This window comes from Mauremys reevesii, linkage group 22 (assembly GCF_016161935.1).
Source record: "Mauremys reevesii isolate NIE-2019 linkage group 22, ASM1616193v1, whole genome shotgun sequence".
Classification (NCBI taxonomy): Eukaryota; Metazoa; Chordata; order Testudines; family Geoemydidae; genus Mauremys; species Mauremys reevesii.
This window is the reverse complement of record NC_052644.1, coordinates 23,388,705-23,404,182: the sequence shown is the minus strand read 5'-3', so window position 1 is coordinate 23,404,182 and position 15,478 is coordinate 23,388,705. Positions and strand designations below refer to the sequence as shown.

Below are 15,478 nucleotides of genomic sequence, written 5' to 3'. Positions count from 1 at the left end.
AGGGGTTGCTCTTACCAGACCGGGACTTGCCCCGGCCCAGGGGGGTCAGAGGCCCCCCCGGGGTTCTGACTGGGGTCACCTGGGGCGCAGCGTCAGGCTCGAAGCCTCACGTGGATTTTCGGGGGTCCCACCCGTGAGCCCCTCGGGCTGACCCCCCTTCTCTGGTTGTGTGGGTGCGTTTGTGAGTCTGCCAGTGTCTCCGACGAGTGTGTCTCCGTCACTAGTGGTTCGTGGGTTTGCGTGTGCGAGTTGTTGCTGTGTGAGTGTGTGTGTCTGTCAGTCATCGTTGTGCATGGAAGATTGTGTGTGTGTGTCAGGTTTGTTGGCGGATGTGTGATCGTCTCTCTCTGTGTATGTATTGATTGTTGTGGGGGGCGTGTGTGTGTGTGATTGTGCATCTCTGCGTATCAGTTGCCGTGGTGTGATTGTGTAGCTTTTTGTGGGTATCAGTTGTCATCGTGTGTGTCTCACTGTGTGTGTATGTGCATGTCAGCTGTTGTGGTGTGTGTGCAATTGTCTGTGTCTGTGTGTGTCAGTTCTCGTGGTATGTGTGTGTGTGATTGTGTATGCCTGTTTATGTATCAGTTGTCATGGTGTGTGCATCTGTGTGTATCAGCTGTCACATTGTGCGTTCAGTTGTGCATCACTGTGTGTATCAGCTGTCATGGTATGTGTGCGACTGTGTAGCTCTCTGTGTGTATCGGTTGTTGTGGTGTGTGTCTGATGCTGTGTCTCTGGGTGTGGGCCAGGTGGTGTGTGCAGTTGTCTGTCAGTGTGTCTGTGTGTGTGACTGTGCATCTGTTTGTGCAATTGTCTACCTGTGTATCAGTTGGGGGGGGGGATTGTGCACCTCTGTGTCTGCCAGTTGTCAGTGTGAGGCAGTGACTGTGCCTCTGTGTATCAGTTGTCCTGGTGTGTGTGTCTGGCCAGCTCTGTGTTGTGGTGTGTGTACCCCCTACAGCCCCCCCCCATTACAGCCAATCTCTGCGTCACATCAGGCCCCGCCCCTCCGTTCCCCCCAGCGCCCCAAGGGTTAACCCCTGGAGCAGGCGAACTGGAATGACAACACACGCTGTGTGTGTGTGTGTGTGTGTGAGCTACACCCGGCCTGCCTGTGCTGGGGGGCTACACCCGGCCTGTGGCAATGTGTCTCTGTCTGTGCATCGGGAGCCGATTTGCCCATGGCCAATAACCAGCCAGCGACTGTCCGACGGTACAACCCCCCCGCACACCCTCCCTCCCTCCTCCGCCTGTTGGCAGCAGGGAGGGTGTGAAACAGGCGCAGGGGAGGTGTAGCCTGGGCAGTTTCAGCAGAAAAAGAGCTGGGATGGATCCGGGAACCGGCTGGATGGATTAAACCGGGGAGGGGTGGCTGGGGGGGAAGCTTGGGGTTCCCCCCTTGCACCCCTGGACTGGGGCCACACACACACACACACACACACACAGCAGTTGTGCATCCACCGATCCAGGAAGCAGAACAGCACATTCCAGAGAGGAAAGGTAAGAGGGACCCCCCTGGAAAATAGGTTGTAGGGGGACTGGCTGGCTCAGGGGGGTGGGGAATGGGGCCCAGGGTCTGTCCCCTCTGGGGGGCACTGGCTCCCATCCGGCCCCAGGGCGGGGGACTGGCTGGCTCAGGGGTGTGTGTGTGGACTGGGATAAACTCCCCCCTGGCAGTCAGGGCCAGGCGCTGGAGGGCACCGTGGGGTGGGGAGCAGGGCCGGAGGGCAGGTGGGTGCTGTACTGTGGGGACCGGGGGGATTGGCAGAACTTAGCTGGAATGTGTTCCTGACCCCCCCGTGCGGCTGCTCCGCCCCAGAGGTGGCTGCATCTCAGCTTCCCTGTGGGGTGACTCTGGTCCGGTGACGGGGCCGTTGGGGTGGCTGATCTGAGGGTAACTTCAGCTGGAAACAGGGGCAGGGGGGAATCGATGCTGAGTTGCTAATGGGCTAAAGGGGGCAGAGGGAGGGACTGGGAGCCCGGACTCCTGGGTTCTCTCCCCTGCTCCCGGAGGGGAGTGGGGTCTGGTGGTTAGAGCAGAGGGAGCTGGGAGCCAGGACTCCTGGGTTCTCTCCCTGGCTCTGGGAGGGGAGCAGGGGCTGGTGGTTAGAGTGGGGGTGCTCTCCTGGCTCGGGGAGGGGACCAGGGGCTGGTGGTTAGAGTGGGGGGTTGGGAGCCAGGACTCCTGGGTTCCTTCCTGGCTCTGGGAGGGGAGTGTGGTCTGGTGGTTAGTGCTGGGGGGGCTTGGAGCCAGGACTCCTGGGTTCCTGGGGGTAGGAATTAGCAGTGCTTTGGCCTGGCAGCATGGCAGAGTGACCTACTCTGTGGCGCAGGGAGAGGTTGCTGCTGAATCTCCCTGGCCCAGCACCTGTTTTACCTCAGTGGGGCAGGCAGGGGGCATTTTAACCCTTGCAGTGCCAAAGAGGAAAGAGCCGTGCCCCGCCCCCCATCAATGTGCACAGGCCAGAGGGGGGGCTGGAGGGACCCAGGCCCTGACTCAGGGATTGTCTCCCTAATCAGCTTTGGAGTCAGCTGATTGCGCCGGCAACCGCCAACTCGTTAATCCCAATTTTAATGAGAGTCAGGAAAATGGACTGAGCGGCCCCTCCCTGCACTGAGCCGGGGAGAGAACCCAGGAGTCCAGGCTCCCAGACCCCTGCTCTAACCACTAGACCCCACTCCCCTCCCAGAGCTGGGAAGGAACCCAGGAGTCCAGGCTGCCAGACCCCTGCTCTAACCACTAGACCCCACTCCTCTCCCAGAGCCGGGGAGAGAACCCAGGAGTCCTGGCTGCCTTCCGATAGATGAATCATTCCTGGGCTGGTTATGCCGGGACTCTGGAATGTAGGAGGCCCGTCCGACTGGTGCCACCGGTGTCCTTGTGCCTTTGAGAGAGGAGGGAAAGTACACGGTGTCATGAGCTGGCGGAGTGTGTTGCAACTAACTCTGGGGCGGGGCAACTGGGGAACCGCTGCACGGGGACGGTTTAGCCACCTCTGGGATGCAGCCACCTCTGCGATGGGGCATCTGGGGAAAGGCCACACACAACACCACACCCGGCGCTGAGATGCAGCCACCTCTAGGGTGAGGAGACTGAGGAACAGCCGCACATAACGCCACACGGGGATGGCTCATCCGGTGCTGAGATGCAGCCACCTCTGGGTGGGGCGACTGGGAAACAGCCGCACATAACGCCACACGGGGACGGCTCGCCTGGCGCTGAGATGCAGCCAGCTCTGGGGTGAGGCGACTGGGGAACAGCCGCACATAACGCCGCATGGGGACGGCTCTCCTGGCGCTGAGATGCAGTCAGCTCTGGGTGGGGCGACTGGGGAACAGCCGCACATAACACCGCACGGGGACGGCTCTCCTGGCGCTGAGATGCAGCCAGCTCTGGGGTGAGGAGACTGGGGAACAGCCGCACATAACGCCGCACGGGGACGGCTCGCCCGGCGCTGAGATGCAGCCACCTCTGGGGTGGGATGACGGGGGAACAGCTGCTGAAAGGGAAGCACATCGCTGCGGGCGGGGGTTCCGGTTTCTGGGGGCCAGGGTTCCAAACAGTTTCCTTGAGCAGGAAACCCTGGTGAGTCCAGGGGCGAATTTCACACAGATCCTTTCCGGCTTTTCTGGCAGCGAACCCTGTCAGCACATCTTTGCTGGCGGGGGACGGGGCTGGCCCTCTGCTATGGGGCGGCCGCGTGGTTCAGCCCCCGGCTGGGGGACCAGGTAGGAGCACAATCGGGGGATACCAGCAGGGGGCACTCTCTCCTGGCAGTCGGGGCCGGGCACTGGGGGGGGGAGGCTGTGGGGCAGGGGGGGCTGTGGGGTGAATTCAGTGGGGCTGTGCGGAGCCTCAGGGGGAGTTGTGGGGCAGGTTCAGTGGGGCTGCGCTGTGGGGTGGAGCTGTGCTGTGGGGCACCCCCAGGGGGTGCCGTGGGGCGGCCTCCTCCCCCCTCGCTCTGTACCTGCCTGGGCCTGCAGCCAGGAATGTGTGGAATCCCCCCCCAGCCCTATGCCATGGGGGCGGGGGGCAGCGCAAACAGGCCCTGCCACCCCCCCAGCCACCGGGCCGAGGGGACCCCAAATACGTCAGGGGGGAGCCCCTCAGTCCAGGGCCGCTTAACCCCGGCAGCACCTGCGGTTCCTGCTGGATGCCTGGGTTCTCCGGAGATTGTCTGTCGGGGTGTTAGTGTGTGCTACCCTGCTTGTGTGTGTGTTGTGTTGTGGTGTCGCTGTGTCATTGTCTCAGAGTGTGTTTCCTTGTGTGGGTGTTATTGGGTGGGTGTGTTGTGTGTTGGAGTGTTAGCGCATGTGTTCCCTTGTATAAGTGTTAGTGTGTGTGTGTGCGGTGTCAGTGAGTTAGTGTGTTTTGTTGTGTGGGTGTTATTGGGTGTGTGTGTTGTGCTGTATCATTTTGTGTGTGAGACTGGTGTGTTAGAGCATGCATTATCTTGTGTGGTGTTACTGTCTGTGTGTTTTGTGTTGTGTTGTTGTGTTAGCGTGTGTTGATGTGCTAGTGTGTTATAGTGTTACCTGGTGTGTGTTGCCCTGGGTATGTGTTGTTGCAGTGTGTGTTACTCTGTGTATTTGCCTGGTGTGTACATCTGTTTTACCGTGTATGTGTCTGTGTTGTGTGTATGTGTGTGTGTATCTGTGTGAGAGAGGGAGAGATCAGTCTGTGTGTGCATCCGTGTGTGTTGTGTCTCACTCTGCATGTGGAGATCTGTGTGTGTGTCGCGGATGGTGTGTAGATCCCTGGGTGCGTGTCCCAGTTTGTGTGTCTCAGGTGCTATGTCCTGGTGCACGTGTCCCAGGCTGCGTGTGTCCCGGGTGGTGTGTACCTGGGTGTGTTTGTACCTGGGTGTGTGTGTCCCGGGTGGTGTGTATATGGGTGCGCGTGTCCCTGGGTGCACGTGTCCCTGGGTGTGTGTGTCCCGGGTGGTGTGTACCTGGGTGTGTGTGTCCCTGGGTGTGTGTGTCCCTGGGTGGTATGTACCTGGGTGTGTGTCCCCCTGGGTGTGTGTCCCCCTGGGTGTGTGTGTCCCTGGGTGTGCATATCCAGGAGTGGCAGGTGTCACCCTGGTTCTTACTGTCCCAGGCGGTACCTGGCTGTGTGTCCCGCGCGGGCAGCCTGTCCCTGGTTGGGTGTGTCCCGAGTGGTGTGTGCCTGGATGTGTGTGTCTGGGAGCGACAGGCATGTCCCTGGCTGTGTGTGTCCCAGGTGGTGCCTGGCTGTGTGTCCCGGGCGGTGTGTACCTGTGCCTGTGTGTGTCCTGGGCGGTGTGTATCTGTGTATGTGTGTCCCTGGCTGTGCATGTCCCGTGCGGTACCTGGGTGTGTGTACCTGGGTGTGCGTGTCCTGGGCGGTGTGTCCCTGTGTCTGTCTGTCCCGTGCGGTACCTGGGTGTGTGTACCTGGGTGTGTGTCCCCCTGCCTGTGCCTGTCCCAGGCGGGACCTGGCTGTGTGTGTGTGTCCCGGGCGGTGTGTATCTGGGTCTGTGTGTCCCAGGCAGTGTGTACTGTGTCTGTGTGTCCCGGGCGGTGTGTATCTGGGTGTGTGTGTCCCTGGCTTTGTGTGTCCTGGGCCACGTGGTACCTGGCGGCCTGTACCTGGCTGTGTGTATCTGGGTCTGTGTGTCCCGGTCGGTGTGTACCTGGGTCTGTGTGTCCCAAGTGGTGTGTACCTGGGTGTGTGTATCTGGGAGCAGCAGGCGTGTCTCTGCCTATGTCTGTCCTGGGCAGTACCTGGCTGTGTGTGTCCTGGGCAGCCTGTACCTGGCTGCATGTCCCAGGCCGTGGGTACCTGTGTGTGTGTGTGACCCGGGCTGTGGTTACTGGTATGTGTATGTCCTGGGCAGTGTGTACCTGTGTGTGTGTGTGTGTGTGTGTGTCCCAGCAGTGTGTCCCTGGGTGTGTGTCCCTGGGTCTGTGTGTCCCGGGTGGTGTGTCCCTGGGTCTGTGTGTCCCGGGCGGTGTGTACCTGGGTCTGTGTGTCCCGGTCGGTGTGTACCTGGGTCTGTGTGTGACCCGGGCTGTGGTTACTGGTATGTGTATGTCCTGGGCAGTGTGTACCTGTGTGTGTGTGTGTGTGTGTGTGTGTCCCTGGGTCTGTGTGTCCCTGGGTCTGTGTGTCCCGGGCGGTGTGTCCCTGGGTCTGTGTGTCCTGGGTCTGTGTGTCCCTGCCTGTGCGTGTCCCGGGCGGTACCTGGCTGCGTGTCCGGGGCGGGACCTGGCGGCGGGTGAGTCCGGCCCGGCCCCGGCGCGCCAGGGGTTAAAGGCGCGGCCCCGCCCCCGCTCGCCGCCGTGGCCCCGGATCGCGGCACTTCGCTCCAGCCTCCCGCGGGTCGGTCTCGCGTGGGGCGGGGAGGGGTCTCGCCGCGCCCCCCAGGTGAGTCCTGCCCCCAGCAGGGGGGAGGGAACAGCCCCCCGGGGGTCAGAGCTCCTGGAACAAAGTTAGCGTGTTGGGGGGCGGGGCTGCTCTCAGGTCCCCCGGGGTCACTCCGGAGTCACTCCGGATTGCAACGGGGGCGGGGCCGGCTGCTGAGCTCCGCTGCCCAGCACCAAACACCCCCCCAAAGAAAAGAAACTATAAAACACAGTGTCCCCCTCAGCTGAGAGCCCGGACTCCTGGGTTCTCTCCCAGCTCTGGGAGGTGAGGGGGGGCTGGTGGTTAGAGCGGGGGGGTGGGAGCCGGGACTCCTGGGTTCTCTCCCCAGCTCTGGGAGGGGAGGGGGGGCTGGGAGCCAGGACTCCGGGGTTCTCTCCCAGCTCGGGGCGGGGAGCGGGGGCGGGTGGTTAGAGCAGGGGTGGGAGCCGGGACTCCTGGGTTCTCCAGGAGGGGGTGGGGCCGGAAGTTCCCCGGGACAGCGCTGAAGGTATTCGCAGGAAATTGCTGCTGTGAGGATCCCAGGAGGGACCTGTCGGGTCCTGCCCCGGGCCGAGCTGGGGCTGGGAATCAGACGCGCCCCAGGGGCCAGACGCTGTGACGTGCCGGTGTGGGGTGTCGCAAGGATTTCCGGTGCCCCCCCAGCCCTGCCGGTGCCCCTCACCCCCGCCCCACAGACCCCAGCCCAGCCAGTGCCCTTTGCTCCTGCCTTGCAGCCCCCCCCAGCCCTGCCGGTGCCCCTCACTCCCACCCCGCAGCCCTGCCGGTGCCCCTCACTCCCGCCCCACAGCCCCCTCCCCAGCCCAGCCTAGGGGCTGTGAACAAGAAACATTCATGGAACAGGAATTCGCTGCTGTCGATTGAGGATCCTTAGCAAGTTGCCAGGACCCCTCCCCCTCCCGGACACCGGGGTCCCTTTCCGAATCCCGCCCTCCCCCATCCCTGGGCTGGAGCCTGGCAGGCAGTTCTGGGAGGCGCGGATCCCATTTCTCCTCCCGAGGTCGCTGTGATGGACTTTGGGGGTATGGATCCGGACGCCTGGGTCCCTGGCCCACCTCTGGGGGGCCTGGGGCGGGTGTCAATCTTGCCCCCAGCTCTTTGGGGCACCCTGCAGGAACCATCCCAGACGCCTGGTTCCCCCTGGTCCCTTTGTGGGGGACGGGAGACATTGGAGAGTCCTGGGTGATGGGGGCGGGGCAGAGGTTATATGGCCTGTTCCCTTTGGGTGGGGAGTGGGGGCTGGTGGTTAGAGCAGGCGGGGGCTGGGAGCCAGGACTCCTGGGTTCGCTCCCTGGCTCTGGGAGGGGAGGAGGGTCTGGTGGGTTGGGAGCCAGGACTCCTGGGTTCGCTCCCTGGCTCTGGGAGGGGAGGAGGGTCTGGTGGGTTGGGAGCCAGGACTCCTGGGTTCGCTCCCTCGACCTGGCCAGAGACCACCTGGATGTTTGTCGGTGGAATTTCTCTCCTTTCCTTCCAGGTCAGAGCCCTGAGATCCCCTTCACATCACACCCCCAGGGACTAGTTGGGGGAGGCGGGAATGTAGGGGGCACTGGCCCCAGGGCAGGGACTGGCTGGTCCCAGGGAGAACATAACACAAGAACGGCCGTACCGAGTCAGACCAAAGGTCCATCCAGCCCAGTGTCCTGTCTGCTGACAGTGGCCAGTGCCAGGTGCCCCAGAGGAAGTGAACCCAACAGGTGATGATCAAGTGATCTCTCTCCTGCCGTCCATCTCCACCCCCTGACAAACAGGGGCCAGGGACCCCATTCCTCACCCAGCCTGGCTAATAGCCATTAATGGACTTAGCCACCATGAATTTATCCAGTCCCCTTTTAAACATTGTTCTAGTCCCAGCCTTCACAGCCTCCTCAGGCAGGGAGTTCCACAAGTTGACTGTGCGCTGCAGGAACAAGAACTTCCTTTGATTTGTTTTAAACCTGCTGCTCATTCATTTCATTTGGTGACCCCTAGTTCTTGTATTATGGGAATAAGTAAATAAATTTTCCTTATCCACTTTCGCAACATCACTCATGATTTTATAGACCTCTGTCATATCCCCCCTTAGTCTCCTCTTTTCCAAGCTGAAGAGTCCTAGCCTCTTGAATCTTTCCTCGTATGGGACCCTCTCCAAACCCCTAATCATTTTAGTTGCTCTTTTCTGAACCTTTTCTAGTGCTAGAATATCTTTTTTGAGGTGAGGAGACTACATCTGTACACAGTATTCGAGATGTGGGCGTACCATGGATTTATATAAGGGCAATAATATATTCTCAGTCTTATTCTCTATCCCCTTTTTAATGATTCCCAGGGGGGTTGGATGGGACCGGGGGGGTGCTGTATGGGGGGAGGTGACCTGGGTCCCCCTCACCCCGTCTCTCTCTCTCTTCCCCCACAGACATTGGGGCTGGGGGCTCATGGCTCTTAGCCCGGCCTGACCCCGCCCCCCTGGCCCCAGCATGGAGGTCAAAGGGCAGCTCATCACCTCCTCCAGCTACAGCTCTGCAGGTAATGGCCCCGCCCCCATGGACCCTGGCCCCGCCCCCAAGGACCCCTCCGGCCCTGCCCCTGGTCTGACCCCACCCTGACTCCGCCCCTTGCCTGGCCCCACCCCACAGATCTCCCAGCCTGCCCATGCCCGCCCCAATATCCGCTTCCCGGCTGTGACCCCAGATCCTCCTGTCTCCCCACCACCCACTCTGACCCCTCCCCATCTCCCCACCCCCACTAGCTCTGACCCCCGTCTCCTCTCCCCCCTCCCGCGCAGATGCCCTGGGGTGGGAACCCGGCGCCCGGCTGCGGCTGCAGGAGCTGCTGGAACGGCAGCGGGGCCTGCGGGAGGCGCTGGGCCTGCGGGTCGCCGAGCTGCGCCGGCTGTGTCTGCAGGAGGCCGTGAGTATCTGGGATCCCGCCCCCCCCATGCAGTGCCTTGGTAGCTGCATAGCTATAGTAGGCTGTTATCCTTCTCCGCCTCTCCCCTGCTCTCTCCTTCAGCGCCAAGGGGGATTTGAACCAGGACTGTCCCCTCTAGATCGGAGGGAGCTGTGCCGCGAGCTGCCCAGGCAGAGTAGGCTCTTCTCCTGCTCCGTCCCATCAGTGGTAGTAGGTTGTTATCCTTGGTCTCCAGCCCTCCCCAGGATTTGAACCCACAACCTGGAGCGGCTCCCTAGGCTGCCCCTCGACCTAATGGTGCGGCTCCATTCGCTGTGTAGCTCTAGTAGGTTGTTCTCCATTCCTCCATCAGCGGCAGTAGGTTGTCATCCTCATCTCCAGCTTCAGTGCGATTCGAACCCACAACCTGTAGTGCCCCACCCCAGTCTAATGGTGCAGCTCCATTAGCCTCACACCTGTAGTAGGCTATTATCCTTCTCCATCCCCTCCCCTCCCATCCCCTCCAGCAGTAGTAGGTTGTTATCTTCCGCCATTAGCTGCGTTGTGGCAGTAGGCTGTTCCCCTAATGCTTGTGCCCCTGTCTTCCCCCAGGAGCTGACAGGGAAGCTGCCCCCCGAGTACCCACTGGAGCCGGGGGAGAGACCCCACCTCATCCGGAGAAGAGCGGTGCCTGCCCACCGGGGACCTGGAGCCGAGGTGAGGAGGGGACTGGGGGGGGGCAGGAAGGAGGGGGTGGGACTGTGGGGAAGGGGCGGGCATGGAGGAGTTGGGAGTGGGGCTGTGGGTGGATCTGGGGGGCTGCACGGTCTCTAACCCCCCCGTCTCCCCAGGCACTGGCATGGGAGCTGTGCCAGGAGCTGGGGGGATTGGGGGAGGGGGGAGCCGGGGGGGGGCGCTGTGTCTGGGTCTGAGGGGTGTGTGTGAGCTGGGGTGGGGGACACAGTCTCTCATCCCCCCACCCCCCCAGGCGCTGGCGTGGGAGCTGTGCCGGGAGCTAGGAGGATTTGGGGGTGCAGTGGGAGCCTGTGGGGGACACACAGTCTCTCACCTCCCCCCACCCCCCAGGTGCTGGCGTGGGAGCTGTGCCGGGAGCTGGGTGGATTGGGGGGTGCGGTGGGAGCCTGGGGGGGGGGGACACACACAGTCTCTCGCCTCCCCCCACCCCCCCCAGGTGCTGGCGTGGGAGCTGGGCCGGGTGCTGGGTGGAGTGGGGGGTGCGGTGGGCGCCTGTGGGGGGGGACCCACAGTCTCTCACCTCCCCCCACCCCCCCAGGCGCTGGCGTGGGAGCTGTGCCGGGAGCTGGCCGTGCAGCGGCAGGTGGTGGAGGCCGCTCGGCGCCTGGCCCTGGCCCCGGAGCTGACGGAGCAGCAGCGGCGCCGGCGCCGGCAGGTCCAGGCCGAGGCGGCCCAGCGGCTGCGGGAGCTGGAGGGGCAGCTGGGGGAGACGCGGGCCCGGCTGGGGGCGCCCCGGGGAGCGCACGGTGAGTTCCTGTCCCCGACCCCCCAAATCCCTCAGTCACCCCCCCAGCTACTCACTGTCCCCTGCTGCATTTGTGACCCCCAGCATCCAGAGATTTTCAGAAGGGGGTGTGTGTTCCAACCCCCCCACATGTCTGCTACCAGAGTCGGGGGGGGGGGGGTTGTCGCAGGCTTCGGGAGGGCTGGTACCGGGGGGAGAGGTTTATAGGGGACTGACCCATCTCCCTTTCCATTCCCCACCCTCTCAAGATGAGGCGTTCACCTCCGAGAACAGCTCCCTCTCCGAAGCGGCCAGTCACGAGAACGGTGAGTGTGTCAGGACACCTGGGTTCTCTCCCCGGCTCTGGGAGGGGAGTGGGGGGCTAGTGGTTAGAGCAAGGGGGCTGGGAGCCAGGACTCCTGGGTTGTCTCCCTGGCTCTGGGAGGGGAGTGGGGTATAGTGGTTAGAGCAGGGGGGCTGGGAGCCAGGACTCCTGGGTTGTCTCCCTGGCTCTGGGAGGGGAGTGGGGGCTAGTGGTTAGAGCAGGGGTGGGAGCCAGGACTCCTGGGTTCTCGCCTGGCTCTGGGAGGAGTGGGGCTAGTGGTTAGAGTGGGGGCAGGACTGGTGGGGTGCAGGTGGGGGATACGGTGCCGGCAGGGTGGGGAGCAGGACTCCTGGGTTCCATCCCTCACGTTCTCTCCCCAGATGACCCCCACGGTTTCCACCCGCCCAAGGGGGGCCCTTCGTCCCCCCGCAGCCGGGATCACCTCCGCGCCGTGTCCGGCAGCCCCGACCGCCGGCCCGGCTGGCGAGGGCCCCCCACGGAGCTGGGCGGGGGGGCCGCCAGCCGCCGCAGCTCACTTGCCAGCCCTACCAGGTGGGTACAGGCCGGTGTCCCTCCCCCCACCTGCTCCTCTCGCCCCAGTCTCCCCTGCTGCCTCCCACCCCCCCATTTCCTCCCCCAGCCAGTGGGGCTCCCCCCTGCCCCCCATCCGGCTGGGCCCAGCTGGTCTCAGGTTCTGGTTGCTCCCCTCAGCCCGAATCGGACCCTGCCCCGGAGCGTCTCCAGCTTTGAGGGCCGGAGCGTCCCAGCGACCCCGGTTCTGACCCGGAACATCGGCAGTGGGAGCCAGAACTTCAGGTACCGGAGCAGAGCGCCCCCTAGAGACCCCCCGCCTCATGGTACCTCCCAGCCCCGCCCGGGGAGAGCGCCCCCTAGAGACGCCCCGTGGCACCTCCCGGCCCCGCCCGGGGAGAGCGCCCCCTAGAGACCCCCCGCCTCATGGTACCTCCCAGCCCCGCCCGGGGAGAGCGCCCCCTAGAGACCCCCTGCCTCATGGTACCTCCCAGCCCTGCCCGGGGAGAGCGCCCCCTAGAGACCCCGCCATGGTACCTCCCAGCCCCGCCCGGGAGAGCGCCCCTAGAGACCCCTGCCCCATGGCACCTCCCGGCCCCGCCCAGGAGAGCGCCCCTAGAGACGCCCGCCTCATGGTACCTCCCAGCCCTGCCCGGGAGAGCGCCCCTAGAGACCCCGCCATGGCACCTCCTGCCCCGCCCGGGAGAGCGCCCAGAGACCCCGCCCCATGGTACCTCCTGCCCCGCCCGGGAGAGCGCCCCAGAGACCCCGCCCCATGGCACCTCCCGGCCCCGCCAGGAGAGCGCCCCTAGAGACGCCCGTGGCACCTCCCGGCCTCGCCCGGGGAGAGCGCCCCCTAGAGACCCCCCGTGGCACCTCCCGGCCTCGCCCGGGGAGAGCGCCCCCTAGAGACCCCCCGTGGCACCTCCCGGCCCCGCCCGGGGAGAGCGCCCCCTAGAGACCCCCCGCCTCATGGTACCTCCCAGCCCTGTCCGGAGAGAGAACCCCCTAGAGACCCCCTGCCCCGTGGCACCACCCGGCCACGCCCCGGGAGAGCGCCCCCTAGAGACGCCCCGTGGCACCTCCCGGCCCCGCCCGGGGAGGGCGCCCCCGAGAGCCCCCCCCAGCCCCGTGGCACCGCCCGGCCCCGCCCGGGGCGAGCGCCCCCTAGAGACCCCCCGCCCCGTGGCACCTCCCGGCCCCGCCCGGGGAGAGCGCCCCCTAGAGACCCCCACCCGCCCCGTGGCACCTCCCGGCCCCGCCCGGGGAGAGCGCCCCCTAGAGACGCCCCGTGGCACCTCCTGGCCCCACCCGGGGAGAGCGCCCCCCATTGCGTCTCCGCCTCACCCCTCGGTCTCCCACCCGAGGGCAGAGCGTGGGTCCCGTCCCGCTTAGCGGGAGTTGGGCAGGGTCTGGCTAGGTGGGGGCGTGAATGACGTTGGGTTTTGGGGCTGGGGGGTGAATTGGGGGGGCTCTGTGGTTCACGTTGGGGGCAGGGGTACTGAATGTGGGGTGCCTGCTATACCCCACCCTTCTCTAACCCCCCTTTTCTTTCTGCCTCCCCCCCAGGCCGGACGCCCCCCCAGCCGCCCGCCAGTGGTCGGGGAGCCAGGACTCCCAGCTTGGCCCCCCCAGCCGAGACCCCAGCGCCGACCGGGCCCCCCCAGCCTTCGCCGCCCGCACCCGCCGCAGCAACAGCTCGGAGGCCCTGATCGAGCGGGGGGCTCCCCCCGAAGACCCCCCCTTCCGTGGCCCTCCCCGGCCCCCCTACGCCGAGATCCTGTTGGACTATTACCTGGAGCGCCAGGGCTGGCCGGCGGGGGACCACCTCTCGCGCCGCGACGCTCCCCCGCCGCCCGGCTGGGGATACCCCGAGAGCCCCCTGCCGCGCCGGGCGGGACGTGCCAAGTCCTGCGGGCCCCCTCCCCAGAGCCAGCCGCCCCCGGCCCCCCAGCGCCCGCCCCGGGCCGTCCACAAAGCCTTGGCCCTGGAGGGGCTCCGGAACTGGTACCTGCGTAACGCCGGGGCAGCGGGGGGCGGCCTGCCCCCACCTCGGGACAGGAGAGGGGGGCCCCCCCGCGGCTGGCCCGAACCCCACCCCCGGCCGGAGACGGGGGGCTACCTGCCCCATTCGCTGAGCTACGCTGGGCAGCCGCTGCAGGGCAGGTATGGGGGCCGGGGGGGCTGGCAGCCCTGAGTTAAGGTTGGGGGGCCTAGGGGACCGAACCCCCCCTTGGAATCATCCCCCCATTGCTCCCCCGCAGCAGGGCTACACCCAGCAGTTGTTTGGGGGGTGCGGGAGGCTCATGCGTCTCTTGCTAGGTCGTCGGCCTTTCGTCAGCTGCCCCCCGCCGCACCTCCCCGGGCAGCGTTGGGGGAAAGGACCCAGGCATCCGGGAGTGGGGGTGTGTGTTGCGGGGGTCGGGGATTTAAGGTGACGGGACCCAGGCATCCGGCTCTGCTGCTGGGTTGTGGGGGGGATGGGGACCCAGGTGCTGGTGGGGAAGGGAGCAAGGGACCCAGGTGTCCGGGGAAGGGTGACTCTCTCTGCTATGACTTAACCCTTCCCATCCCTTCCTCTGGCTAATCTCTCTTCTCTTTCTCTCTCCCTACCCCTGTCTCTCCCCCCACATCTGTCTCTTCTACCACCCCCGCCCCCCCATCTGTCTGTCTGTCTGTCGGTCTCTCTGCCTCTGTCCGGCAGACCCTTCGCAGACCTCCTCTACCCGGACGGGCCCAGCGCCCCCTCCCCCGGCCTGGGACCCCCCCTGGATGTGGAGAGACACCCCCCAGGGACGCTGGTCTGACCTCCTGGGGCGGGGAGGCAGGGACAGCCAGGGGTTAACCTCACATGCTGGGGGGACGCTCCCCTGCTGGACAGGGGGGTGTGGGGCGTCAGGAGGATTGGAGGGGGGAGATGCACCCGTTTACCCCCCACACACTAGGGTGTTGTGGGGCACGGATTCCCCCCTATGGGCTGAGACGCCCCCAGCAACCTCAATCTGCCCCTGCCCACATTCAGATATGGGGGGGCAGGTCCTGGCTGGGGAATCAGCCACCTACTGAACCCCCATTACCACCGGCACTAACTGGCCCCCCAAAAAACCCTCCCCCTTCTTAAAGTCTGGACAGACAGCCCCCTGCCCTATCAGCTCCCTGACCCCCCGCAATATTCCCTCCCCTGCACCTGGCCATTCCCCCCCCCTCACCACATCCAGTGAGCCACTCCTAAAACACCCCCCCCCAGTCTGGCTCATTTAGGAAACGAACTCAAACTCGACATTCCAGCCCTGGCCGGCGGCCAATGGATTTTTCCTTTCAAAGTTGCACACGAAACAAGAACGTCACTTTTTATTTTTTCCTTTTCCTACTGGATTTTATTTCGGGGGAAGTGGGGTGGGGGGACGGGGACTCTACCCCAGGTCCCGTCCCCTCCGTGCACACCCACCTCCCCCGGGCCACATGTTAGTAGCGACAGGCACCAACATGCGACGGGCTCTGGGCCTCGACTTTGTCCCGTTCCCAGCGTGTGGATTGTAGCGGGAATTTCTATGGCGAATGTCAAACGGGTCACGGTGCAGAACGGGGTTTGTATAATACAGAGCGCAAAGGTGAGGCTGTGGCGTGGTGGCTTGGCTGGGTGTGTGTGGGGGGGGCGCGCGCCGGCGGGAGCGGAGCCTGGGCTATCGGAGGCGGGGGGGGGGGGGAGGGCACTTCTGACCCTTACGGTTGGGGAGAAATGTCCCAAAATGTGACGCCTGCCTGGGTCTGCGGAGAGCCTGAGCTGATCACTTGCAGAGGTGTGAACTGCCCTGGGGATAACTGATCTCTGCCTGGGTCTGAAGAGAGCCCAAGCCGATTGCTCGCAGAGGTGTGAACCGATCCCTGC

General features: G+C 64.7%; 1 protein-coding gene across 3 annotated transcripts; it reads left to right on the top strand.

Annotated features, from left to right (window-relative positions):
- Window positions 1-1,078: 1,078 nt before the first annotated feature.
- Window positions 1,079-15,204, top strand: CCDC120 (coiled-coil domain containing 120). 3 transcript variants are annotated; one of them, XM_039510403.1, is made up of 10 exons: window positions 1,079-1,500; window positions 8,781-8,890; window positions 9,150-9,274; window positions 9,866-9,970; window positions 10,548-10,755; window positions 11,003-11,059; window positions 11,439-11,610; window positions 11,770-11,874; window positions 13,159-13,755; window positions 14,294-15,204. In XM_039510403.1, exons 2-10 carry the CDS (start codon window positions 8,842-8,844, stop codon window positions 14,394-14,396), a joined length of 1,521 nt encoding a protein of 506 aa, XP_039366337.1. In that variant the 5' UTR covers window positions 1,079-1,500; window positions 8,781-8,841; the 3' UTR covers window positions 14,397-15,204. The 3 variants fall into 3 exon arrangements, with proteins under 3 accessions (XP_039366337.1, XP_039366336.1, XP_039366338.1); XM_039510402.1 differs by lacking the exon at window positions 1,079-1,500 and adding an exon at window positions 6,261-6,391; XM_039510404.1 differs by lacking the exon at window positions 1,079-1,500 and adding an exon at window positions 7,300-7,410.
- The last annotated feature ends 274 nt before the right edge of the window (window positions 15,205-15,478 follow it).